This window comes from Vicugna pacos, chromosome 5 (assembly GCF_048564905.1).
Source record: "Vicugna pacos chromosome 5, VicPac4, whole genome shotgun sequence".
NCBI classification, from domain to species: domain Eukaryota; kingdom Metazoa; phylum Chordata; class Mammalia; order Artiodactyla; family Camelidae; genus Vicugna; species Vicugna pacos.
In genome coordinates, this window is record NC_132991.1 from 65,277,683 (window position 1) to 65,305,077 (window position 27,395).

Consider the following 27,395-nt stretch of genomic DNA (forward strand, 5'->3'; position numbering starts at 1 on the left):
TGAGCCTCAAGCCACAGCTCCTCTGTCTCCCTCTTGAACATGGCGTTGGTGGCCACGCTAGTTTTCTTTCTTCCCAGCCTGACCATTGATGAAACCCAGCCGTTTTCTCCTGACAATGCCACACTTGTGGAGCTGGCATTTTTATGTAAATAGCTGTTCACTGATTCATTAAGCCCCACTACCCCTGACATTTTCCTTTCTGACCCTTATCAGCCACACACCGGCCAAACATGAAGAAACAAAGACGACAAAGAAAGGCAATAAAAGGGTTACAACCAAGAAGTGTATTGTGACTGACCAACAAGGAAATTCGGAAATGGGTGACTGAACACCCAAGGATGCCCTGTCAGCTGGTCACAGCGACAACATTTGTTCAGAGGCTGACAAGTGCTTAGCACCATTTCAAGGTGTCACACAGAGATACACAGGAAATGACAGTCATAGAGGCCAGCAGAAGAGCACGTGTGGTGTAATGGACAGGACACACAGTTCAACGCCGTATACCCATATAAACATGCAAGCTAGTCCTTGCTTACCTCTCTACTTACTCTTTATTTCGCTTATAGCACCTGTCACAAGCTGCAGTATATAATTAATTTATTTCTTTTTGTTCTTGATACAGAGCTCCCCAGAGTTGAGATTTGCCTGGTATGAGATAGCATCCATTTCATTTATTTGTAGCTACCATCCTCAATCTCACCCACTGGGACAGAAATTCCAAGAGAACAGGGACCAGGTCCACCTTATTTACCTTTGTAACCCCAGAGCTTAGCAAAATATACCTCGGAGATTCTCAAAAAAACTTTTTTGGGTAAATCAATAAAATATTACATAAATAAATAAAACCAGCAACAGCTACATGGACAGGTTACAACTTTATCTGCTGAAGGCTGCTACACACTCAATAACACAAAATTAAGTGTGGACTTGGTGCCAAGGGCACAGGCAAAATTTTCGAAGAGTTTAGATGGGAAGAAAATTCTCTAGACCCCGGGGCGGCTGCCCTGAAACTGACCACAGATATGTAAGTGAGAACAGCCAAGATGCACAGAGCTTCCTTGCTGACCGACAGATTTGTGAGCTGCTGGCTGGTAAGCAGGTTTGATCTGTAGCACTACTGTAGCAATGACTAATATGATACTCTTTTAAAGTAATACAAATTAATTACCCAGCAAAAAAAAAAACCACATTAAAATACAAAGATGATTCCTCTTTATTGAAACAGGAAGTATTTGTAGTTAAGTTATTTGGCTCCACCATAACCACAAACACCTTCCGTGTGGTCCTGTCCACATCACTGGGGCTGAGCGGCCCTGGAGAGGATGCGCTTAGAGAAGAGACATGAAGGACATTAGCAAGCTCAGCACCACAGCAGTAGATGTTGCCTTTTCAGCGCTGTTTGAGTGCCAGTATTTCTCATATACGTCATCCAGGACTGAAAGCACAGCCTCCATGGCTTCCTCGCAGGTAGCCTGAATCTGAGCTTCTGGCAGAACAAAACCATAGGTACCATTGTCCCTCAGCTCAAACGTGTATGAGAAGGGGATCCCGATATCCCAGGCCCAGTCTCTTGAAGACCCTGACGTGGCATCTACAAATGCAAACATGGAGGCAGAGTTGGAAGCTGTCCTGTGAAAGATTTCTATTAGCCATTTCAGGGAATAGAGGTTCAACCTAACAAAGTAAATAAACTCTTTCATATTAAGATTTTGTGAGTAGGTGTCTTCTTCTTCTCCTTGATATCAAGCACCTGTAGGGCATGAATTACGTCTTGTTCAGCCTCTGTCTTCCTTTGCCCTCCCCACATTAGCTAGCATTTTGCCTGGTACATGGCAGAGGTTTTGTTAAAGTGTCTTAACTGAATCAAAGACAAGACTATCTAATATTGCAGGTGAAGTGAACTGGCAGTTAAAGGAACAAGAAGCAAAATGACCAATAGGAAAAATATTAGGAAAATATGACCTCAGTGGTCCTTCAGTGGGTAGAGGAAGCAGTAGTTGGGGATGGAAAAAGCAGTGCTCACTCCTTTCAACTAAATCCTCATTTTAAAAAAGATCCTCTCTCCAGGCCCCATCTGCTTTACTTTCTTAGCCTGATGGTCTTCTGGGAACTGAATCAACTGACCAAGGGTCCCTGGGGAACATCTTTCCTGTTAACTCCTGTGCCTCCTCACTGCCTGCTCTTTTTAACTGAAGCCAGAGGGAGTTCTGAGCCAGTGTAATTTTTGCGTTGTGTTCACACCTTATCCCTATTTTATCCTTGGTCGTTTTGATTTGTACAACTTCCTGTTGATCCAAGGAACTTTTCTATCCTGTCCACCCCACTCCCCAAAGCCCACTGACTTTTTTGTGCCTTAGATACTATTGAAGAGGGAAAAAAAAGATACTTACATAAAATATCTGCACTCGATCCAACTCTATAATTGGTTCCATGCTTTGCTTTCAATGCATTTGCTGCCTTCTGTCCAACTTGGATCTGTAGGTGGGAAATGAAGAGACAGATATTTGGTGTTAAAAATAAATCCAACAATCCAGAGGGTTTGCTATTTTGTCCAAATCCATCCTCAGAGTTCCAAACCATCTTTCTGACTTCCCATTGAACATTTCTACCGGGGCAGCCGGCTGGTACTTCAGACTCAACACGCTCAAGCCCAGTTTCATCATCTTCCCTATTAATAAGGCTGCTTTGCTTTTCACAGTTCTGGCCCATCATGCGCCCCCAACATGTAAAGTCCTATCATCTTTGACTCTTCTCTCAAATAGTTATCAAGATGCACTTCCAGTGTCATCACTTCATTTCAGCCTTATCACCTCTGAAATGGGCTATTGCCATCTATTGCAAGAGTTTTCCATTCTCTTGCAAATCCTTAATCCCAGTTGATCTCCCCTGCTTTCCAGGTGAGCTTTCATAGAGCAGAACAATGATCATGGACCTGCTGAAAAGCCTTCAGTAACTCGTAGTTGCCCTCTGAACTAAATACAAACTTCTCAGTCTAGGATTTGAGATCCTCTACCATATGAACCTAACGCACCTCCCCAACATCATCTCTAGATCCCACCCGAGATTATAGTCAAGCTCAAGTTCTCCCACAGCTCCTCAGACATGGCCCTGTTCCTCAGCCTCGCTGCCTTTTTTCAGGATATTGCCTCTACCTGGGATGCCTTACCTCTCATAATGTTGAAATTCTACCCAACCTCAAGGGACCTCAAATGCCAACTTCTCCATAGGCTTTGCTTGATCACCCCAACTGGATTCTCTCTCCCCACTTTTTTCTCCCACAGCCCTTTGTTCATACTTCTCTTATTACCCACCTCTTATTCTTCCTTAAAAGTATTTGATACTTCTCTCTCTTAAGCTCAATAAATAGAATTTCAGAGCATGAAATGACACACTTGGCCACACCTAGCACCATGTCCCCTTACTACACTGGAAATCCCTCAGAACTGGATGATTTCTAAGGTCCCAGCCTTGCTTTCTGCAGACCCTTTCCTGAGATCAGAGACACTAACTGAGGTCCAAGTGTACTGGCCATGCTCATTGGCCTTTGGATGAATGTCCTTGAGTACCTTTGACAGTCTAAGTATCCCCCAGCCTAGATTCCCTCATGCTACATTCTACCCACCTGATGGCACATCCCACTCCTTAGGTTCTACGTGAACACCACCAAAACCCCCTTGGCCACTCCTTGCCTGGACTGTGATCCACCACGGCTTTACCCCTTAGGGCAGCCTGCCTGCACTTACAGGTGCATCAGCTCCCCTGACGTCTGACTAGCGACAGGTCTAGTTTTAGATCCTGTCTCTCCTCTCCTGGTCCTGCACTGTCCAATTGAATCCTAAGATGTGACATGGTGGTGCCTGGGTCTCAGAGTGCAGACAGACATGGTGAAATTCAAAGGAAGAGTAGAAAAGGCAATAAGTGGTGATGAGGTCACATGCGGCAGTGGTAGAACTTGGCACTCCATGTGTGTGTGCTGAGATACAATGATAAACTGAACATGTTTGCAGGCTTGTTGCCTCGTCTCCACTCAGTACTAAGAATTTCACCTGCACTGTCTTCCTGAAGAGAGATTCCACGTCTGCCTTAGTTCCTGGGCTTGTGTTGTCCAGAACTGAGATGATGGGTAGGAAGGGCTAAAGAAGTGGGAGGAATAAAGCTGGTTTTAATCATTTACACTAGACTCTCCACATGTATGAGAGCTGTTTGCAGAAAGAAGAGGAAATCATAAGGAGGAGAGGAGATTCAGAAAAGGGGATTTCTGGAGAGAGAAATTCCAGTAAGGAAGTGAGAATGAAGAGCAGAGTGAAAGGAATCAGGGTGGCTGCTGTGTGTGAGTGAAATTAAAAGCATGAAGCCTGGAGAAAGAGTTGCTAAGATTTACCAGCTACACTCTTTTCTGAAGTCCTTCCAGAGTCTCTGGTAGAGATAGGAATTGTTTTAAACTATTTTTAATTCCCATGTGTTTCTGTGTTTCTTTGAATGAAACTCCATGCTAACTGGTCCGTGTGGGGTCTTAACTTTTATTTGGGTTACGTAGAGTAGCTCCAGGCTACATTTTCTATTTAAACGGTTTCTTCTATTTCTTTTTTTCTCCTTTCCTGCGGCTTATCCCAGACAATGACTCTTTTCACTGCCAGCCTTTACTTACTTTATCCTATATAGTCCCCTTTCCTCAAATCCTGGCTGTGGGGTAGGAGAGGGTCTTTCCAGTTTCCTCTTCTTTATTGACAAAAAAAAATTTGATTTTTTTTTAACGATTCCACTAGGAATTACTGTGTGCAAGTAGCTAGGAGTCAGAAGTAGAACATACATGAGAAGCACACAGTTGTGATGCTTTGCTTATGGGTTTGGTCCTTTGTGAAAAGATGAAATGGAGATCCCGTAGACTCTGCCTTCTATCTCTAGGGATGGAGCTCCTGATCATTCTTTTCTCTCCTTTTGACATTATACTGCAAGGCCACAGAGAGCCCATTCCTCTGCTGCTCTTCTTCTCAGCCCAAAGGTACTGGCTAGACAAAAAAAAAAAAAAAACAAAAAAATCCCTTCGCTAGTAGTACATAATTTACATTGCTAAAGACCTCATGCCGGCTTAGTAACTTCTTCACTGGGCGCAGACAATTTCCTATAGACGTATTCTCAAGGCAAGCACTCAGAAAGATTGATTAAGGCCCTGGCATGTGTGTAGGAGGACGGCACTTGGAATGGGATCCAGGGGCTGATATGGAAAGAGTTCAAATGGAAAGAATGTCAGCATTGAAACATTAGACTTCTTGTAGCTACTCGATTTCCAGAGCAGTTTAGAAAGAGGATATATATAGTTATATTTCCCCTACTTAATGATTGCCAAGTTGTCTATCATGCAGTATAATATTTATCATGATTTCTACAAATTTTTGATTTTGTAAATATCTAGAGATTAATTACTAGTCTCTGGTGGTTGTAAATAGTACCAGAAATGGAAATCTCCTTGAACAGTTGGTGTGACGCTGTCTCTGTACACTCTATCAAAGCTCACCATTAAGAACCTGAAAACACTGCTAACTAGCTTCAATAAGTTTGACACATGGTGGCAAAATGTTCACAGTCTTTTTATGGAAAAGTCTTAGTGATGAATGTTATGCCAACTCTTCAGCACCTGAGAGCGTAAGAGAGACAGAATTGAAGCCATCTTTCTCAATTCAATTTACCAATCTCTACACATAGTACTGAAGGATTGCCAGTAATTCCCGTTTTTGAGTTCCACCTTCCAGGAGTGATGATGTCAGTGCCCCACCTCTAGCCTGTGGCCAGAAAGCTCTAACCTTCAGCCAATCAGCAGCACAAGACCCCGTGACCTTTGAATACAAATCTTGCAAAATGACCACATAGCACCTGTTTTCCCGTACCAAAAAAAGGCATGAAATTCTCTAGAAAAATACTGGGGTATACAGGTCTCTTTTTTTCTGCTGGTGAAAGGGCCAGTCCCATTAAAAGTCTATAATGGCCTGTCTTTGGTGATTCATTTGTGTTTGTCACAGAACCCTTTATGCAGAAAGTAGACACCTATGGCAAATACCACCAGAACCGGGAAATATGGAAGGCTTGGTGCTTCTTGACTGAAATCTCTGTTTCTGCGGGTTTCTTTACTGAAGAAATAGACCTCCTGGGGCACAGAAAGGCGGAGGAAATAGGACACAGTGGACTATGCATCTAAGTTGATGATGGCTCCCGTAAGTTGCAAACCCTCCCTGAGTGGAGAGAGGCAGTGGTCAGATGAATGTGGCCTCTGGAGTCTGAAGACATGTGTTCCAGCCCAGGCTCCCCCATTTACCATCTACAGGGGCTTTAGAAATATAATTAACTCAAGGTCTTAATTTCCCCATCTTCAAGGTGAGCTAATTATATCGTCATGAGGATCAGATGAGATAATGTCCATAAAATCCCTTAGTAATTTTTAAAGTTCTAGGTAAATGTTAGTGATTTCCACCTCTTGCAAAATGATCATGAAGAACAAATGTCTATAGACAATTGCAGGAAAGATACTGGGGCACTGCTGGGGAAGGGCTCCCTTCAGCAAAAGTCTATAGTGGTTTTTCTTTTAGTGAACAGACCCTTCAGTGGGAGGGGATGAGACACAACAGAATCAATGGATCACCAGGCTTCTGTGATCTGAAGAGTAGAGCACGCTTAGCCCCCATCCAGTCCAATGTTTGTTAATAATGTCAAGTTTGTTCAAACAAAAAAATTTTAAAAAATATACAGGAAAAAACAAGTGTTGGGGAAAATATGAAAAAAATCAGAACTCTCGTTCACTGTTGGAGGGAATGGAAAACGGTGTACTTGCTGTGGAAAAACATATGATGGCTTCTCAAAAAGTTGAAAATAGAATGACCATATGATCCAGCAACTCCACTTCTGGGTATATACTCCAAAGAATTGAAAGTAGGATCTCAAAGAGATATTTTTACACCTATGTTCATAGCTGCATTATTTGCAATAGGAAAAAGGTGGAAATAATTCAAATATCCATGACGGATGAATAGATAAAGAAAATGTGGTATATACATGCAATGGAATAATATTTAGCCTTTAAAAGAAAAGGAAATTCTGCCACGTGGTACAACAGGGTTGAAGCTTGAGAACATGATGCCAAGTGAGATTAGCTAGTCACAAAAAGACAGATACTGTGTGATTCCACTTATATGAGGTACCTAGAGTAGCCAAACTCGTAGGGACAAAAAGTAGAATGTTGGTTGCCAGGGGCAAGGGGGATGCAAAGCTGCTGTTTAAATGGGTAGAGATATTTTAATGATGCAAGATGAAAAAGTTTTAGATCCGTTGCACATAATGTGACTATACTTAACACTCCTGAACTGTCTACTTAAAAATGGTTTAAGATAGTAAATTTTGTTATGTATGTTTTACCATAATTAGAAAATTTTTTTTTTAAATTAAGAAAAGATGCAAAATATCACAATTCTAAATTTACCCTTTCTTTGACTTATGTCTCATGCTCTCAGGTTCACAACAGGGCAAAGAGCCCAGTTCTTTTCAGCATTTCACTGCCCACCAGGGCTTGGGTAAACACAGCTTCAGAGAAGGGCCCGGATAAGACAAAGCAGACTTTCCCTGCTTTGAATTTTGCTAGCACTTCCCCTTGCAAATATTCCTAGGCAAATACTAGAGGCAGAGTTTAGAAGAAAATAAAGCATTGTGTTTAGCAGGGAAGAGAACAGATATTATTTAGCCATGTTATTTTAGAGATACCATATTCCACTAACAGCTGGCAAGTTCTTTAAAGCACGGTTCAAAAGCTATAATTGCTGAACGGGAGCTTCAAGAGAATTTACAGAAATGAAAGCGCATTCCTGCAGATGATTAACATAATCATCTCATTTATATTACACACGAACACCTAAGATGTCTCCCAACTTGACACTTTCCGAAACAGGTAGTTAATTAACGTAGGTAAAGCAGCATTTAACCTGAAGCCTTCCCAGCAGGCATCTGGCAAGGTGTGAAAAGCAAGAGTAAGAAAGTAAGAAAGAGCAGAGGGAACGAAAGCAGAGCTGGAGCCAAAATCCTAGAAATGGAAATCAGGAAAAGGAAGGCAGGGTCCTGCTGAGGCTTCTAAAGGCTTTGGCACTATGGTCTTACCAGTTCTTCGTGGTTACTTGGTTTATTTGTGGTATAGCCATAAGGCAGGAGGATGAGCTGCCCATAAGAGTGCATGGTCAGGAAGCACACAATGTTCTCCTTCTTGCTCTCTATAAAGCTGGAAACAGCTTTTGTCTCTGGTTCAGACACGGGTCCTGTCCCACAGAATGTTAATTCTTGGCAGTTGTGAGATGCGCCGATACCTGAAATATAAAGGAAACCCCAAGGAAGGCATCACGAGCTCTGCTTAGCATTGACCGAGGCTAAGGGAGGGGCCCATCCTTGCTCAGGGCATCTGTAGATGGAATCTAGGCTTGCCTCTGCTTGTCTAAGTTAGTCCTGGTTAAATAAGTCAACATGGATAGTCATTCAAGGAGGAACTCAGAAAAGCAAGAAGGCTGACGTTCAGATTTAGAAACAAACTCCCAGAAAGGAAGATGAAAATGGAATGGCAATTTTATTAATCTTTCACTTAAACCTTTGGTGGGCCCTTAGGAACCAGCTCTTGGGTTCCAGGGTCAGATTTTGACATAGTCTTGTTGGTCTAAGTCTCTCTCTTGTCTTACCGTCTTGAGTCTCATGAGAGCTATTTTACAAGGATGAAAAAAAAAAACTATTTTGTAGTCTGTCATTCTCATCAATAATAATAAGGACCATCAACAGCACCTTTTACATGCTGGGCACTGAGCCCAGCCTCTCCAACATAGCATCTCACTGAATCCCCGCCACAGTCCAGTGATAAGATGGTATTACTCTGGGCCACATTTTAAAAATAAGACAAAACTAAGGCAAAGAGCTGAAGCCATTTTTCCAAGACCACACAGCTACCAAGAATGAATGTTACCTTTTGCCATCTGGTTGTTAACCAGACTGCTCACAACCATTCCCACCTCTATTTGCTTCCAATGCATTGGGCATGTTGAGATTCAGAAACATGAAAATGCCTTAAGGAGAAGAAAATGTTTGCCTTGTTTACTGCTGCACTCCCGCTGTAAAATAATCTGCAAGGGTGATTCTCTGATTTTTCTTTTCTTTATAACAATTCGTATATTCAGGGGGGTAATTAGGTTTATTTATTTTTATTTATTTATAACAGAGGTGCTTGGGATTGAACCTAGGACCTTGTGCATGCTAAGCACACACTCTGCCACTGAGCTACGGCCTCCCCCTTAATGACCCATATATTTTAAAATGAAGTGATGGATTTCAAACATAGTCACACTGGTCTAGGTTTGCTTTGCCCTTTTTTAGCCAGCCTCACTTGGAGACAGTCCTGTATTTGAGTGTTGCTCTTTTTACTGCATAGATAATTTCATCTCTTTAGAGGGAATAACACTGATCAGGAAGTCCAGAAAGCTGTACAACATTAGATATTTATTTCAAAAGTTATATATATGAATTAGTACTAATTCTAGTAATTCACCTCTTTCCTAGTTTCTCTGTTCTATTTTGTTCTTGTTGTTATTTATCAGTTCATCTACTAAGCGTGTACTTACTACACCAGGATGCATTGAAATTTCGATTGAGATCTGTCCCAAAACATGTGCCATTATTATGGGACGAACGGGATTTCCTCCAAAGCCGATCCTGCAATAGGAACACAGGGATGTTGCCATTCTAAGGTCTCACAGATCAGTGTTAGTGACAATGGGTGGTCCTCACACATGAAAAACGTTTCCTAGGATGGTCTGGAAGAACTTGCCTCATCACTCCGAAGCCTGTACATGTAATTTTTAGTCTCACAGATGGGCTAGCGGCCCCCAATAACAGGAACATCTGTATGACCCAAAGCGTACTTACGTGGAAACCATCAAATTGGAGGGGTAGTTTGGCCTTTCCCTCAAGAGCAGTTCAGCAGTGTCTGGTGCATGTGATCTGCTTAATCAGGAAAAGCTTCTGAGAATTGTATTTTTAAGTCCAAGTGATAAAGGACGAAAGGGAAATAGCTGGGCAGATGGAAAGAGGCTGTTCCAGGTGTATCAGAGATAGTCTCTGCACATTTCTGGAAGCAGAAGACTAATGGGTGGAGATGGGGATGAAGACACGTTTTGCCAGACAAGCTGGGAGGGAAGGACTTGATTCACACATGGGCCAGAAAGGCTGTTGCAGAGAAAGGGGTCCCATGAAGGGCCTCAGGGGAAGCCCAGGGGAGCAGGAGGAATTAACACTCTTTAGGAACTGGGGTCTTACTTAAGAAGTGGTATGCTTTAGAAACATTGCCAAGAGGAGGTTGTCTCCTAAATAAAAAAGTTTATGAGAAGTTTTCCCCACTGTGTGCATGATCACAATGAAAAATGAAGGCTGGGTTAGTATTTACAGATCACATGTGCCCCTCATGATTCTAGAACTGATTTAAGGCAGACAGAGGGTGGTGTAGAAATTTTATACCAACATAATCCTTATCAGGTGTCATGCAATCCAGGAATTTTAAGGAGATGGAGTTGGAGAAACGTTGTCTGGCTGGAAAACTGGGAATATGTCAAAAACAAACAAACAAAACACATGTTCTGGACTTTTGAAAAACGCCTTCAGCCTCTTCAATCCTAAACTGCACTTAGATTGTTGGCTGAAAAATGTTGATTTTCATCCCAAACAAGATTTCTTCCTTTCTATGGTCACAAAACATTTTTATAGCCGTGGTGACTGAAGTCAGAAAAATGAACCTAAGTCAAGATCTAGCTCGTGAACCCATCCCAGGACCAGACTCGATAAACTCACAGTTGTCCAAGTATAGATGTAACCATCTATGTTAAGAACTGGAAGAACATAGAAGTCCAGGTTCTTAAGGAGCCGTCTTATCCTTGAGTTGTCTTTATAGTTTTGCAGAATCTAGAAATTTAATACAGAAACATTTGCAATGATCCTGGGGAGAGGTCTTTTCTCTAATTTTCTAATAATTTCAACTTAATTATAAGAGGTGACTGCATATCCAACCACCACCCTCCACCCTCCAACCTTGCTTCAATTGTCCTATTCATTACGGTGGTCGTTCTGAAACTTTAGCATGCATTGGAATCACCTGGAGGACTTGTTAAAATATGGACTGCCTGGCTACACTCCCCATCTCCATCCCCCACCCCTAAGTCATTAGGTATGAGGCGGTAAGATGGAAAACAAGAATTTGCATTTTTATCAGGTTCCCAGTTACGTTGATGCTGTTGGTCTAGGAATCACACTTTGAGAACTAACCCTTTGTGGGTTTCATTATGTTTGGGTTTCTGAAAAGACTATCACAAAAAGTCTCTGATATTAATTTTAAAGGTTCCTTATTCTCCCAAGGGCAAGATATAGGTCATATGCAAGAATTCACCATACTCGGTATTTCCCATGTGTTAATCTCTTAATCCACACAACAGACGCTGAAGTGGTCATTTCATATACCTTTTGCAGGTGAAAAACTAGGGGTCCTAGTGTGAGAAATTTTGCACAAGACTATTAGAAAGAGTCAGCGCCAGGATTCAAACTCATCTCTGACTTCCAAGATGTATTTTCTTCTGCATTTAAATATATTTACCTTCCAACAAAAATGATTTGCGGTGCACTGGAAAGAGATCAGAACATCTAACTCAATTTTCAGTGAAGCTACTTATTAATTCCATTTCCCTTGGGGTGAAGGGGTAGCTCAGTGGAGAGTTGCACTGTCAACATGTGGAAGAAGTATGCTGTCTGAATAGCCGAGACATGACAGGTATTTTGTGGGGTGGTTAACCATTATGAGAAAGTTAAAGATACTTACTTCTTTCACAAACCACTGGCAAAAAGCAGGAGCAATCCATTCCCTGGCATGAATTCCACAGTCCATCCAAATAATCTTCTTGGGGTTATCGGATGGTTGGCTGATCTAAAGGGGACATTCGTGCTCCATTAGCAAACAATTACTTATTATCACAAACCACTGTGCAAACTTAGCCATTTTTGTTTTTTTTTTTTTATTCCCCTAGAGATACCTGTCTTCTTCCCTTTCCTTTAGAGAATCCTCCACTCCCGGCTAACCCAGTCTTCTTTCTCCTCTCCCCATTTGTCATTCTTGTACATCAGGTCAGCCATCAGGTCAGTGGGGTACATAGGAATGAACCTGGAAATTATAGGTTCTCTTTGGTGGAGAAAAAGCTGTGAACATGCCCATGTTAGTAATAGTCACATCTGTTTTGGGTTTGTGAATGGCCAGGACTCATACTGTTCACTGAAAGCTACTGGGAACTGGGCTGCTGAAGGCTCTCCCTCTATATCTGTGAGAAACTTACAAATTGGAATAAATATGGGGCTGGAGTCATCATACTCAAGGAATTTTTTCCTTTTAGCCTCACCCATTTTCAAAGTTTGCTGGCATAATTCCTGATCCACCTTTTACCTTAACTCTCTCCTATAATTACCCCTTTTATGAGTATACGTATATGATCATATGTTTATCTTTATTGCTTCCTTATTATGTACCAGTTCTATTCTTTAAAGTATGTCCTGAGCAAAGGATGTTTAAATGCCTTTTCGGCTGACTCAGCTCAGCATGTGATGGCCTATCTAAACTCAAGTAAGTAAGTGGCGCACACTTAACATATTAACCAATTACTCAGCTCCTGGGTAAATTCTATTTCAAGCCAATAGATATTTTTGTAGTTGTAGGTAACTCTCAGATTTGTAAGTGTGCTTTGTCAGTTAACTCATCTATGGAAAGTATTAAGAGGACAGCAAACAAAGGCATGCCAGTTCTTGACGCCGAAGTGCTTAAGTGCTTTGGTGGTGGTTCTTGAAGCACAGTTGTGGGCCAGCAGGACCCGCATCACCTGGAACTGGGAAGGGCACTGTGGCTGGAAAACTTGAGTGGGCATCAGGGTCACTTGGAGGAGGGCCTGTTAAAACCCAGATTGCCGGGCCCACCCCCAGAGTGTCTGATTCGGTGGATCTGCAGTCGGCCTCGAGAATGTGCATGTCTATCAAGTTCCCAAGCGATGCTGATGCTGCTGGTGCAAGGAACACCCTTTGAAAACCAAAGGTTAGGTGCAGTGCTTGTCATTCCTGCCTACTCATTAGGATCACCCGGGGAGCTCTCAAAGAGTGCCTGGGCCCCATCCTGGAGCAATTATCTCAGCATCTCTGTGAATGGGGCCCAGGCATGAGTATTACTTGAAAGCAGCCAGAATTGAACTATCACTGGTCCAAAACTGAGAGACCGGCCCTGTGGAAAGTGGTTATTCAGCCTCAAACACTTTTCATCATGTCACACGCAGAAGGGGCAGAGAACCTGGAGCTTGGGTTAGCCCTCTGACTCTGCTACAATCCGGCTGTGCGATCTCGTACAAGTCCTTTCACTCCTCTGGGTCTTTGTTCTCTCACAAAAGTGAAGGAACCAAAAATGAAGGTTGTCTATGATTTCCAAACATTTTTATGGAGGAAAAAAAGTTTTAGAAAAGAACAATTTTCTAAAAACTCAAAATACACATGAAAAGGGAACTGGCTTTGGTGGAAGCATGAGTGGGGATTTCCCCTATAAGCAGGCCCCCCTCTCCCGCTCTGTGGGGGCACGGAGACACCCAGGCCCTGACAGAGCACAGGCTGGAAACCACTCAGCCAGAATGTCTAAAGTCCTCTCCAGCCACCAGCCACGATTTTAAGCTCCCCAGTCTTAGTGGGGATGAGAGAGGCCCAGCATGAAGAAAGCTAACGAAAAAATTCTTACTTCGGGGCCTTTATTTTTAAATCCTACCCACATGGTCTCACCCAACCGTTCCAAATTCTCTTTACTCCCTCCAGAACAAGACTCCATGCAAATGAATAAGGTGTAAGCGTTTACAAGTTTTGAATTTTTAAAACCCACTTTGAGGTGGAAAAGTCAAAGTCTTTCTGCCCTGCTTCTTTTAACCTTGTCCATATTTCTCACTCGAGCCTCGATCATCAACACGTAGCCTTGGATGGGGCAGGAGAGACCCCTGAAATTCCCAGCCTCTCGCTCACCTTCAGACAATACATGGGCCGGCTCTCGTAGGTCATTCCTAGGAAATGCTGTGTCACCACTTCTGTGTACTTCTCCCTTATCTGACTCATCCACTGATAGACCTGAAACAGCCAGGGAGAAGCGAGGTTATCAGTAAGAAGACTGTTTGCTTGCCCCTAATTAAGATAACTGCTTCTTTCATCAAGACACTGAACTCTGAACTCTTTGTTCTTCATTTCAACAGCTGTGCACTAAACAAACTAGAAGACTAAACCAACGAATTATGACCACCCCCAACCCACCATGTTCTTAAAAGATTTACTCTGCCATCCAGTCTTAGGACATCCCGTTGAACTTTACAAGTAAATGATTGAGAATAATCAATTGCAACAATCCACTATAACACTTCTGAAACATCGTACAATAATGGCCACCAGACTTCCAGATTTCCCGGTGGCACTCAGTCATGCCAGAAGTTTCAGGTCAAGTCTATTTTGTGGGACCTTCTTTAGTCTTTATGACTCCCCAAAATATCCTTAGCTAATGTCCATGGATCCAAAATTAGAGAAGACCTGGGTATGCCCTTCACCGACATGCCAGCAGAAGTTTCTTAATCAAGCCAAGTCAATCACTTTATTTCAGCTGAATACAACTGAATAGACGTTGATTTAATTACAAGTCCTAACACCGTGCTTACAAAGGAAGGGTCTTAGACTTCTGCCTGTAAGTCAGTAATTTGGGGTTCTAGAAGAGAGAATGAAATAAAGAATTGACAAAGGTAAGACATATTAAGCTAGTTATCAGCATGGGATAGGATACCTCCCACACTCAATTTTGGTATAGTTAAAACATCTGAATGATGAGTTACGGTACATATAATTATTTGGCATCACAAATATTCTATTTGAAAATTCTTGTGTCTCAATTGAAATTCATCTTAGCATGGAATATCTACAGATAAAAGGCATTATTATAACAGTAAGAGGACTAACAAATCATCACATGAGTATTGTGTGTGCTTCTGTGTTGGGCTGGGACAGATGTAGGTGCCTTAAATCTCTGGAGAGACACGAACTGCAGCAGCAATTGTTCATGCTTAACTAGTAGTAGTGCAGTTTATTCCACTCTTACAACAAAGCTGCAAGATAGGCATCGCTACTCTCATTTCACATATGAGGAAGTTGAGGAACGAAGAGGTTAAATGTCTTGGTCAAGGTCACAGAGCAAAGTGGCCAAGCCAGGTGTGACTCATCTCTGATACCAAAGCATACGCTTCCCGTGGGCCCTACTGGACCTTGTTCAAAAATCTAAGAAACTTTGGGATGATTGTTATAGAAGAAAATGTAAATTCTTTCTTGTACTCTTTGAAAAAATTCTGGAAAATATTAATATATTCCTCAATACCGAGGAAATAAATGGTAAAGCCAGGTTGGAGGACAACTTGTACATTTATATCAAACACTTATATTCACATACCCTTTAACCTCATAATTCTATTTTTGGAAATTCATACTTCAAAAGAAATTTATACTTCACAATATCACACACACTGCATATATTCATATGTACATTTTACCATATCCAGTTTCAGAAACCACTGAACTTAGCAGCAATACAAATATTTCTTTGGAAAAAAAAGTTTTCCACTCTTAAGAGCAGCTGCCCGTGTTTCTTGCATCCTACTGGAAATAATACCACACTTTGGGGCTAAATATGATTCAATCAGAAGTTTTCTCCACCTTCCATCCCACATCTACATACACATTGGCCCTGCCCTGCTTAAACCAGCTTAAGACTTGATGAACAAGAGTAAAGGTGCATTCTGATCCCTGTTACACTACCAAAACTGGTTCGGGTGTTCTTTTCTTCCTTTTTCTTTTTGTTGTTGATTTGCCTTTTTATTTCATATCGCCAGGATTTGCATATTTAGTGGTGGTGGTCAGGGAGTAATGGTTGGGAATTCCTTGACCTTAGTGCACAGACAAATATCAGCTTCACATCCTGAGGCTCTCTAGTCCATGGATATTAGCAGTGAACTATCCCTCACTCATCCTAAAGTAGGTTGTGACCACCACCAACACCCCCATTTTGTGTCTTTGCTTACCTCCTCCATGGGGTGGTATCTGTTATAGGAATATGTCTCCAGGCTCCTCCGTGGACTCACTGTCTCATCCACAACTTCTTGTCTGTGTTGTGCCAGGGATCTGCAAAGGGAAGAAAGTCAGACAAAACACAGTGAAGAGACCAGGATATCATGAGGGTTATCCTAGTCCTTGATGAAAAAAGATAGTTGGAAAAGATACGAGAAAGCAAAATGCACAGCATTTTGAGGACAAAAGTCAGTAATGAAGTCTTGCCTCTGCGACTTACTAACTGCGAGAACTTAGGTACCACTGAGTCCCTCTGGGCCATAGTTTCCTCATCTGCAGGATGAGAAGAGCCATTCTAACCTTGCCGGGAGGCTGGGATAATTCAGCAAGATGCTGTAGATAAAAACACTTAAAATTTATAGAAGAGAGAATAGCTAAGATTTACTGAACTGAAACTTACTATGAGACACTCACTGGTTTAAGCAATTTAAATCTCATTTACTTCTCTCGAAAACTCCAAGATAAGGTACTCATTATCGCCATTTCAGCAATGAAGAAACTGCATCACAGGGAAATTGTTATTGGGATTTAAACCCTGACAGCCTGACTGAAATGCCTGAAATATTAACCACAATACTGCATATAATTCTAAGAATTTTTATGCAACAGTTCTTTTTAAATAAACTTTATTTTTTAGGTATGTCTTAGGTTCACAACAAAATTAGATGAAAAATACTGAGAGTTCCCATATACCTGCTGTTCCCCCACACAAACAACCTCCCCCACTATCGAAATCCCACAGCAGAGCGGTACATTTGTTGTAAACAATGCACCTACATTGACACATTATTATTTCCCAAAGCCCACAGTTTACATGAGGGCTCACTCTTGGTATTGCACATTCTGTGGATTTGGACAAATGTATAATGACATGTATCCACCATTACAGTATCACACAGAATAGTTTCACTGCTCTAAAAATCTTCTGTGATCTGACCATTCATCTTTTCCTCCAGCCTAATCCCTGGCAAACGCTGATCTTTTCATTATTTTGACTTTCACAGAATGTCACACGGTTGGAATCATACAGTATGCAGTCTTTCCAGATTGGCTTCTTTCACTTAGTAATATGCATTTAGCTTTCCTCCATGTCTTTCTATGGCTTGATAGCTCATTTCAAACTACCACACTTTATCTGCTCACATCGAGATGTCAAAGAGGACATCTTGGTTGCTTCCAAGTTTTTGGCAATTATGAATAAAGCTGCTATAAACACCTGTGTGCAAGGTTTTGTGGGCATAAATTTTCAATTCATTTGGGTAAATACCAAGGAGCATGATTGTTGGATCATATGGCAAGAGTATGTTTAATTTTGTAAGAAACTACCAAACTGTCTTCCAAAGTGACGGTGCCATTTTGCATTCCCTCTAGCAATGTTTCATGTGTTTACTTGCCATCTGTATATCTTCTTCAGTGAGGTGTCTGTTCAGGTCCTTTGTCCATTTCTCATTGTTGAGTTTTAAGAGTTCTTTGTACGTTTTGGATAATGGTCCTTTATCAGATGTGTTTTTGCAAATATTTTTTCTCACTTTGTGGTTTGTCTTCTCCTTCTCTTGACATTGTCTTTTAAGGGGAGAAGTTTTTAATTTTAATAAAGTATAGGTTATCAATTATTTATTTCAGAGATCATGCCTCTGGTGGTGTATTTAAAAAGTCATCACTATACCCAAGATTATCTAGGTTTTCTCCTATGTTACCTTCTAGGAGTTTTATAGTTTTGCATTTTATATTTAGGTAATCCATTTTGAGTTAAGTTTTGTGATGAATGGAAGGTGTGTCCAGGTCACTTTTTTGCATATGGATGTCTAGTTGTTCCAGCATCATTTGTTGAAAAGACTTTTGCGCTATTGTATTGTCTTTACTCCTTTGTCAAAGATCAGTTGATTGTATTTTTGTGGGTCTACTTCTGAGATCTCAATTCTGTTCCATTGATTTATCAGTCTATTCTTTCACTGATACACACTGTCTTGATTACAGTGTTAATTAGGCAGATTTATAATAAGTATTGAAGTTTAAGAGTATCAGTTCTTCAACTTTGTTCCTCTACTTCTACTTGGCTACTCTGCATCTTTTGCTATTCCTTATAAAATTTTTTTGATATCTACAAAATAACTTGCTGGAAATTTCACTGGGATTGCATTGAATCTATAGATCAAGTTGGGAAGAACTGACATCTCGACAATATTGAGTCTTCCTATCCATGAACTTGGAACATTTCTCCACCTATTATTCTACTTTGATAGCTCTCATTAGAGTTATGTAGCTTGCTTCACATAGATCTTGTACATAATTTGTTAGGTTTATACCTAAGTGTTTCATTTTGAGGGGTGATAATGTAAATAATAATTTTTTAAAATTTTAAATTCTATTTGTTCATTGCTAGTATACAGAAAAATGATTGACTTCTGTACGTTAACTTTATATCCTGAAACCTTGCTATAATTGCTTATTAATTACAGGTGGGTTTTTTTGTCAATTCTTTCAGCTATTCTACATAGATGTCATCTGCAAAGACAGTTTTATTTCTTCCTTTCCCATATGCATACTTTTCATTTCCATTATTTGTTTTATGGAATTGACTAGGACCTCCAGGGCAATCTTCAAAAGCAGTGATGAGTGTGGAAGTCCTTGCCTTTTTCCTGGTCTTAGCAGGAAAGCTTCTAGTTTCTTACCATTGAATATAATGTTAGTTGTAGATTTTTTCTAGCTATTCTTTCTGAAGTTGAGGAAATTCCCCTCTAAGTCTAATTTACTGAGTTTTTATCATGGATGGGTGATCAGTTTTGTCAAAATTTTTTTCATCTATTGATATGATTGTGTACATTTTCATTTTTAGCCTATTGATGTAATGGATTACATTAATTGATTAACCAATGTTAAACAAACCTTGCATATCTGGGATAAATCTCAGCTGGAGGATGTGGTGTATAATTCTTTTATATATATATTTTTTGGACTCAATTCGCTAACATTTTGTTGTGGATTTTTACATCCATGTTCATGAGAGATACTGGTCTGGTTTTTTTTGTTTGTTTGTTTTTTTTGTCATAATGTCTTCGCCTAGTTTTGGTATCTGGATAATACTGGCCTCATAAATGAATTAAAAAGTACTCTCTCTGCTTCTAACTTCTGTAAGAGATTATAGAGAATTAGTACAGCTTTTTCCTTAAATGTTTCATAGAATTTTCACCAGTGAACCAATCTGGGCCTGGTGCTTTCTGTTTTGGAAGGTTATTATTATTGATTCAATTTCTAAAATAGATATAGGCCTATTCAGATTATCCATTTATGGTTGATATTTTAACAAACAGTTTACTAAAACTATTGAATGCCTCTCCTTTATGCCATATATTGTGCCAGCACAATCGTGCACATTATATAATTTATTCTTATTGCAACCCTGGGAAATGTCATCTTCAAATAAGAAAACTGAAGCAAGAGAAACTAAGTAACTTGCAGTCACAAAGCTAGTAAGTTACACAGCTAGTACTCTTATCTCTAAGCCACACAAATGTTTGATGAATGTTTTAGTTCCCTAACTAAAAGGCTTTATTTAAGTAAAAAAGAAAAAAAGCTTATATTTTCACTACGAAAATATACTAATTGATCATTCATTTACCCCACAAATATGTATGGAGTGGTTACTAGGTTAATAGCGCTGGGATGTGAGATTTTGGAGAAACTGGGGTGTGAACTTTTGGACAGCGACCCCGCATTGCAAAGGAAAGTATTAGAGATCTAATCAGCTAATGTTTTAATGATTTTTATTAATTTTCTCACATTTTTCCTCTGAACATTCTGGTATTATATTTACTCTTTCCCTAAGCCTTCATTTTTCAGTCTGTAAATTAAATACTACTACTTTCCCATAAGATTCTTATGAGGATTAAATAAATTAATCCATGTTTAAAAATGAGCAAATTTTGGACACTTAGTTAATACTTAATAAATGTTAAAACATAGTAGTAGTTCAAAAAAAAAACAAAGGACGAAACCTATTTTGCTGCAATAATATTGAAAATAAAAATTATATGGAGAATAATTTAGCCATCTAACTGGCATTATATTCAAACAATACCAAACTACAAAATATTTTCAATAGAATTAATTAAAACTCAAATTCCATTCACATCTACAAAACTTCAGAAATCAGATTGACAAAATTTTAATTTTTTAATCTGGTTCATTTAGCACCATGTACCACAATCACCTACTGTCATAGAAATCCATTCATTTCTCTACACAAATTCCATGAACTTAATTGTTACTAACATTAATAATAACAATCTGAATTTAGCAGAAGCTCTTTATCTTCAAAATTGTAAGTGTTTTATTGTTAAATACATTTTACCTTCTTTAGTTTGTCCAAATGAAAATCTCATGAGATAGAACTGCCTAAGTAATTAGTTAAAACAATGAAATGAATTTTGGAAGGTGATTACAAGAAACGAATGCTACTAAAATTGTGATAATTGAGGAGCAATATGTTTCTCCATGTAATATAGGGATTCATTTCTAATGTTTATCATTTATTTGATTTTTTTAATAAACCAGAGTGCTTCAGAATGAACAATTTTAATATAGAAATATATACAGGTGTAAACAATATGTTGAGGTTGATTGGTTCACAAAACATATTATTATTTTAATAAAGAAAATACATATACCCCTTGGTGTGTTTAAAATTTTTTAAAATTCAGTTTACAAGTACATTTTCAGGAGCACATTTCATGTCCTTATCAAATAATCAGCAAATATATATATATTATAGTAACACTCATTAACCCTTATAGGGCAGTATGTTCTAGGCATCAGTCAAAGCATTTATATTATTGTCTTATTTAATTCACCAAACAACCCAATAGGTGGGTACTCTTAGTACTCTATGCCAAAGTGATAATAGATAATAGTAACCGAAACGTATATGTCTTCCTTACAGAGCTTAAAATCTACTTAAGAGAATGAGACATAAATACATGAAAAGCAAAATAACTTAACCATTAAATAATGAAACATGAGATGTGATAAGCTAGAGTCTGATAACCAGCTCAATGGTGCACTAAGCATATTGAGAACAGGAGAGGGAGAATTCCAAACTGAAGCATAGCCAGTAATAATAACCAACATTTTATGAGCAGTTATGCATGTCAGCACTGTTCTAAGACACACATATATCATCCTAACAACAGCCTTTAAGGTAAATACCATTATCTGAGGGTTTTTTTTCCTGAAGATTTTGTTACAGAAGCTAAATTATACTTTTATTATACCCTAGCAAATAAGCATAAAATATTTATTAGCCTATTTTAAAAAATTGTCTATCTCTGATTTGGACTACAAAGACAGCAAAATAAGTCTCAGCATTAAAAAGTCATCGGGAGATAGTTTCAGTGCTTTTTCAGAATGGAGAGAGGAAAGGGACTGAAGCAAATGAGAAGGATATTTTTTCAGTCTTTCCTTCTTTCTCATTCCTTGCACTGGCTGTCCTGCCAGGACTTGAGTTCAGATCATTGGAGATTCTTTCACAGTGTTGGGAGGGGATGGTGGTTGTCCAGAGAGATGCTATTCCTTCCTTCATGTAGTTCACATAGTTCAGGTCGTTCTTTATACATTTATCTACTCAGTGGGTAGGACAGAGCATACACTTAAAAAACAGTCCTGGTAGCTGCGAGTTCCTGTTTCAGTTGGGCTGATATTCCCAGGCAATGTCACAGTATGGAAGGGAATGAATGATAGGTAACTGGACACCATCAGACATCAACATTTGGCTTTCTCCCAGCTAATGTCTGCAAAATGTGTGACTCTGGTGTCCCCTAAGCCCCGCATTGAATGACTGGGTCCATATAACATGCAAAAAAAAGTCAACCATAAGGGAATTGAGTGAAAATTCCTGATATTAAAAGTGCTTATCATTTTAACATGAAATTAAACAATACTTAAGCCTCAGAACCTCAAATACTTAGTCCAAGAAATGTTTAAACTATATACTTAGAAAAGGCAATTCCCAGTTTCTAGGCATTTCCTTGGGTGATGCATAATACATGTAGAGAGGGAAATAAAAAGCTGGCTAATCCCTCAAATCACCACCCAGTCTCATCTCACCAATCAAATGAAAAGATTATTGTACTTTGTGTATTTTTTAATAGGAATTCATAAAATGTTTAACAGAGAAAATGATCCTTTGGGGGTACATTATTAATAAATACTGCAGATCAACGATTGTCTGATGAAATTTTGACTAGAATGTAAAAAGAGGCAAAAAAAACTAATGAATATTGAGGCAGATTTTGTATTTTAAATACTTAGGAAACAGTTACATGAATATTTCATGATAGTAATGTATTTTCAAAGTTTTTTTCCCCTTCTTACAAAATTAACATATGCATATAAGTGGAAAATTTAGTAAGCATGGAGAGGAGAAAATTAGAAAAGAGAAGGAAGGAATAGTCCTCCATAATCCCACCTCCCTGAGTTAACCACTGTTGAAATTTTGGCATATTTCCTTTCAGTCTTTTATCTGTGCATGTTTTTTTATAAACACAGTGCAAATTATATCTATATATAATTTTGTATTCACTCCTTTTTATTATATATTCTACCAGAGACATTCTCAAACCAATAAAAACTCTTTATAAACATTATTTTTAATGACTGCACAATATTTGACAGAAAGTGTATATTTACATAGTATCATGTATTTAAAGATTGTCATCTATGCTGGATATTAAAGCTGTCTCCCTTTTCATTTTTTTTTTTGCCATTGTAAATAATTCTGGAGTTAATGACTTTTTGCATCAATCTTTTTGCTCATTTCTGATTATTTCCTTGAGCTACATTTTAGGAATGGGATTAGTAGGTCAAAGAGGATGAACATTTTCAAGGCATTTGATTTATAGTGCTAAATCCCAAATGATTCTACAGATTTATACTTTTATTGGGAGTATGCTATATATATATATATATGACAGACCACCTCCCTAAATGATCAAGAGAAAGATTGCAAAGCTTGTCATCTTTGTTAATTGTACATCTTCTGGACTGCCACTACATCACATAGACTAAATGAAAAGTATCAATAATGGCAGCTAACCTATATTTCAAGTTCATAAGAGCCATATAAAAGTGGACATTATTTATATCAGTAAATAATAATGAAAATAAAACAATCAATAAGGACCAGGACTAGCAGATACGAAATATTTTCCTCAAGAGATGACCACTGGAAGGCATCTTGTCTGAGTCTCATCTTCTGAGCCAATCACTTCCGTAATTTAACCTGGGCTTGGCAATCATTTTTTAAAATAAAAGTTCTATGTATCATCTTTGTAGAATATTTGCAAAATGAAGAACAGTTGAGGGGAAGGAAAAACAATTACCAACTAAAGATAATGATGTCCATTAGGGTACATATTTATTCTTTTATTTTTCTAAGTATTTTATTACATTTTGTATTCTGCATCTTTCTTTTAGCATAAAATGTGCTTTCTCCCATGCTATCAAAATTTTTCATAATTATTATTCTAATAGATAAATAATATTCCATTGTCATATGTCATGTATCAACATTTACATAACCTAATATGGGACATTGAGATTGTTTCCAAATATTAAAATTTTTTAATATAATCTTTATCTTATAAATAAAGCTGCATCTCAGTGCATACAATTCTTTCCATGGTTCGTTTTCTCAGTATAAATTTCAAGAAGCAGACATACTAGGCCAAAGGATGTGTAATTTTAAGGCTTGTGATATTTTTAAGCAGTCAAAGCCCTATGACATATGTACGTCTTTGTCTCTGATTTATATATGAGGAATCTTAGAAACGAAGCTAAATGCAATTTCTATATGAAACCAAGTTAACTACGAGATGGCAATGTCCAAACAGGTTTAGGCATCACGTAGATCCTGGACACTCTTTAGATATCCAAAATCAGATTGTCTATGAAGCTAAAGGGCAGGCTGAGGCCAGATGGTTAGTCTGGGGCAAAAATTGGAGTAGATTTCTATGTTCGTTGAGAGTAAGTTTGTTGCAAGATGCATTTAACCATGAAACAAAAGAGGAAATGCAATTTATAACCACACATACCTGATGAGATATACCAAGTGTGCAGAATAGTAAGCTATGTATGAATAAAGGAAAATATACTTTATATGGAAACTGCACACACACACAGAATGTTCAATATATGTTACCTATTCAAAGAAGTTATTCATGATGAATAGGGAGAGAACACAAAAATGGGCAAATGACATGAATGAGCAATTTATAAACCAATGAAATGAATAATAAACCAAAAAAGTGCTTAACCTTATAAGAAACCAACAAAATGCAAAGTAAGTCAGCTGTGGGTATTTTTCACTTGTCAACTTGGCAAATACTTAAAAAGGGCTTTCGTACACTGATGCTGACGTGTGAACTGATGCAACTTTTCTAAAGGGTAATTTGAATTTTCCTCAGCTTCTAACCCAGTAATTCCACTTCTTATAACTTACATTAGGGAAATAAAGATTTGCAAAAAATTGTTATGTAGCTGGATGCTTATCACAGCATTATTTGTATAAATAACAAATTAGAAATCAACTCTGACTTACAGGGTAGCAATGATGAAATATTATTTGTGATTGCATTATGTTTTAAGTAAATTAAGCATGTCCTAGGAAAATTTTTACAATACAATTTAACTGAAAAATTCTGGCATTAGTACTGTATACATAATTAACTATCTATCCAAAAATAAAAACACTAACAGTAATTTTCTCTGGGTGAAATTATTTGGTAATGTTAAACATTTTAAACATTTTTGTAGTAATTAGAATAATGTGATTTACCAATTGAGAAACTATGTAAATGAAGGATATATAATTTTCATTACAATTTTCTTTTTTAATTACAAAACATGACATAGCTATTGCTATTTATCATACATTGTGGTAGGAAATCTTTGTTAGATATTTATTCATTTATTTACAGATTATTAAAGTAATGTTCAGTGATAAAACTTCAGTGATTATTATTTTCATCTCATGGTGTGTATGGGTGAGAAGATAGGAGAATCCAAATGCACTGATCTTGAAAAAAGTTTTCCATTTAGACAATCTAAATCATAATGGTCGGCCCCTCCTCCCATTTCACACTCACCTATCATATCCCAGCCCTCCAGGAACCAGCATCCCCAAGATATAAAAGGTTCCAAGCAGAGGCTTCATTTTTCTGCCAAGAGAGCTAAAAAATCCTGTGCTTCTCCTGCAGGTCAGTGGACCAAGTATCTCTGAGAAAGCATAAGGGCACAGGCTCTCACAATCAAGATAAGATAAATTAGATAGTGTGTGTCTCAGCAGAAATAATATGCAAGCAATTGTTTCATTAACTCCATCAGGTCTTCAAAAGCACTTTTTAAAAAATAGTGGAAAACACAGCCATTTGATTTTTTTTTTTTTTTGTCCTCTAAAACCAACTTTACACAAGCTCTTGGCCCCACCAGATCCAGAAAGTAATGCAAAGTCCTCAGTTCTAGGAATCCCTATCACCTATAGTCAAGAGCCGATCACTCCTGCTTTCTCCTCCACACAGGTCACTGGGTATACTAGGCAGTGTGTCTTTTGCTCTGGTCATGATGGGTGTGGTTATTACTCAGGATCTCCACTCCTCTTTGCAATATAAGGCTTTATTTGGGGTCAAATGTCTTCTCTTGTTCTGATGGACAACATTATCAGCTTCTTAAACAATCTCAAGTATCTCTATACCCAAGCAGTGAAAATATGTTAAATCCTTTCCCAAGTGGATTTTCCCACACATTCCTCCCACAGAAAGGACTCTATCAGACACTACCTCCACCCCTATGTTTTCAGACGAACCCAAGATATGCCTTGAATCTCAAATGGTGACCAGTAAAATAAAGACTCAAGATCACTGTTAAAAGTTTAATTGAGCAAGGCAAAATTTAGTGCAGAGAAGTAGAGGATTTAAACAGAATTCTTAGCATTTGGGGGTCTAGTCTAAATCCTTTGCCCTGTATGATCATTTATGTATTCATTTATTCTACAAAAATGTCATGAGTACTCACTATATACCAGGCACTAGTGCAAAGATGAATATATAAAAGATGCATGAGGTAGAGTCTCTGCATTCATGGAACTCACACTAGAGCTGAGAGAGCAATAAACAAGTTTACAAACAGATAACAAAATTGTAAGCAAAAGGAATCAAATTAAGGAGAGATATGGGCCAAGAATATATGGAGCTAGAGAAGCCATTCCTGACTGATTCAAGACAATTTTTGAGTTAAGTTCTAAATAATGTGGCTCATGCAAAGTCTGTAGGAAAATTGTTCTAAGTAAAGTGGACTGCATGTGTAGGGGGTCTCAGAGAAGAAATGAACGTGGCCTGACTTAGGAACTGGAAGAAAAACCAGTTTAAGTAAAGTGGAAGCAAGAGAGAGTGATGGAAAATGAGGTCAGAGAAATAGGTAAGGGCCAGGTCTTGTAGAAACCATAAGCCAGAGTAGGACTTTGGATTTTATTCTAAGAAATTATTTAAAAGGTTTTGTTTTGATATTTTAAAAGATTACTCTGGCTGCTGCTTAGAGAGTAGACAAAAGAGGGACAAGAATGAAGACAGAAAGACCAGCTGGGAGGATACACAGCATTCCAGCGGAGAGGTGATGGGGCCTCAGTCTAGCCAGTCATGGTGACTCAGTGAGCCATGGCCACGCTGGGAATTTATTTTAGAAACAGACCTCACAAATTTGCTTGTGGAATGAATATGAAGTATGAGAGAATCAGGGACCTCAAGAACAACTCTTAGATTTGGAGACCGAGAAATGGAGCGAATAGTGATGATTATTTTATGAGATGGGAGAAGTTGGGGGAGGAGTAGATGTGAGGGGAAGAAAAGTCAAGAATTCGATTTGGCTCTGATAATTCCAAAATGCTTATTAGACATCCAGGGGTTGACAAGTGTGTAGCAGCTATGGCAGGCTAGACTTCAAAGGGAAATTGGAACAAAGTGTATACATTTGTGGCTCTTGGGCATGAACGAGATGGTGTTTTCAGCCACACAGAGGAGCTCTTCAAGGGTCTAAGTATAGATTGAGAATAATGAAGATTGAAACTTGAGTCAATCTAACATATAGAGATCTTGGTAGAAGAGAGGAATCCAGCAACAGAAATTAAGAAAGAG

At 38.7% G+C, this 27,395-nt stretch overlaps 1 protein-coding gene across 1 annotated transcript; it reads right to left on the minus strand.

Moving 5' to 3' along the window:
- Positions 1-1,195: 1,195 nt before the first annotated feature.
- CPO (carboxypeptidase O) lies at positions 1,196-25,423 on the minus strand. The gene is made up of 9 exons (XM_006205222.3): positions 25,356-25,423; positions 16,170-16,269; positions 14,086-14,187; positions 11,873-11,977; positions 10,855-10,965; positions 9,633-9,723; positions 8,137-8,339; positions 2,391-2,475; positions 1,196-1,591 (listed from the first exon to the last, which is right to left on the minus strand). Exons 1-9 carry the CDS (start codon positions 25,421-25,423, stop codon positions 1,329-1,331), a joined length of 1,128 nt encoding a protein of 375 aa, XP_006205284.2. The 3' UTR covers positions 1,196-1,328.
- Positions 25,424-27,395: the final 1,972 nt, after the last annotated feature.

What these genes read in the sequence shown, in the direction of transcription:
- CPO (XM_006205222.3), bottom strand. Translation starts at nt 25,423, where the DNA reads ATGAAGCCTCTGCTTGGAACCTTTTATATCTTGGGGATGCTGGTTCCT. An exon ending in TTTCAATGCATCCTGGTGTA is followed by an intron (nt 8,340 to 9,632) that starts GTAAGTACACGC and finishes TTTATATTTCAG; the next exon opens with GTATCGGCGCATCTCACAAC. An exon ending in ATCGAGTGCAGATATTTTAT is followed by an intron (nt 1,592 to 2,390) that starts GTAAGTATCTTT and finishes TTGCATTTGTAG; the next exon opens with ATGCCACGTCAGGGTCTTCA.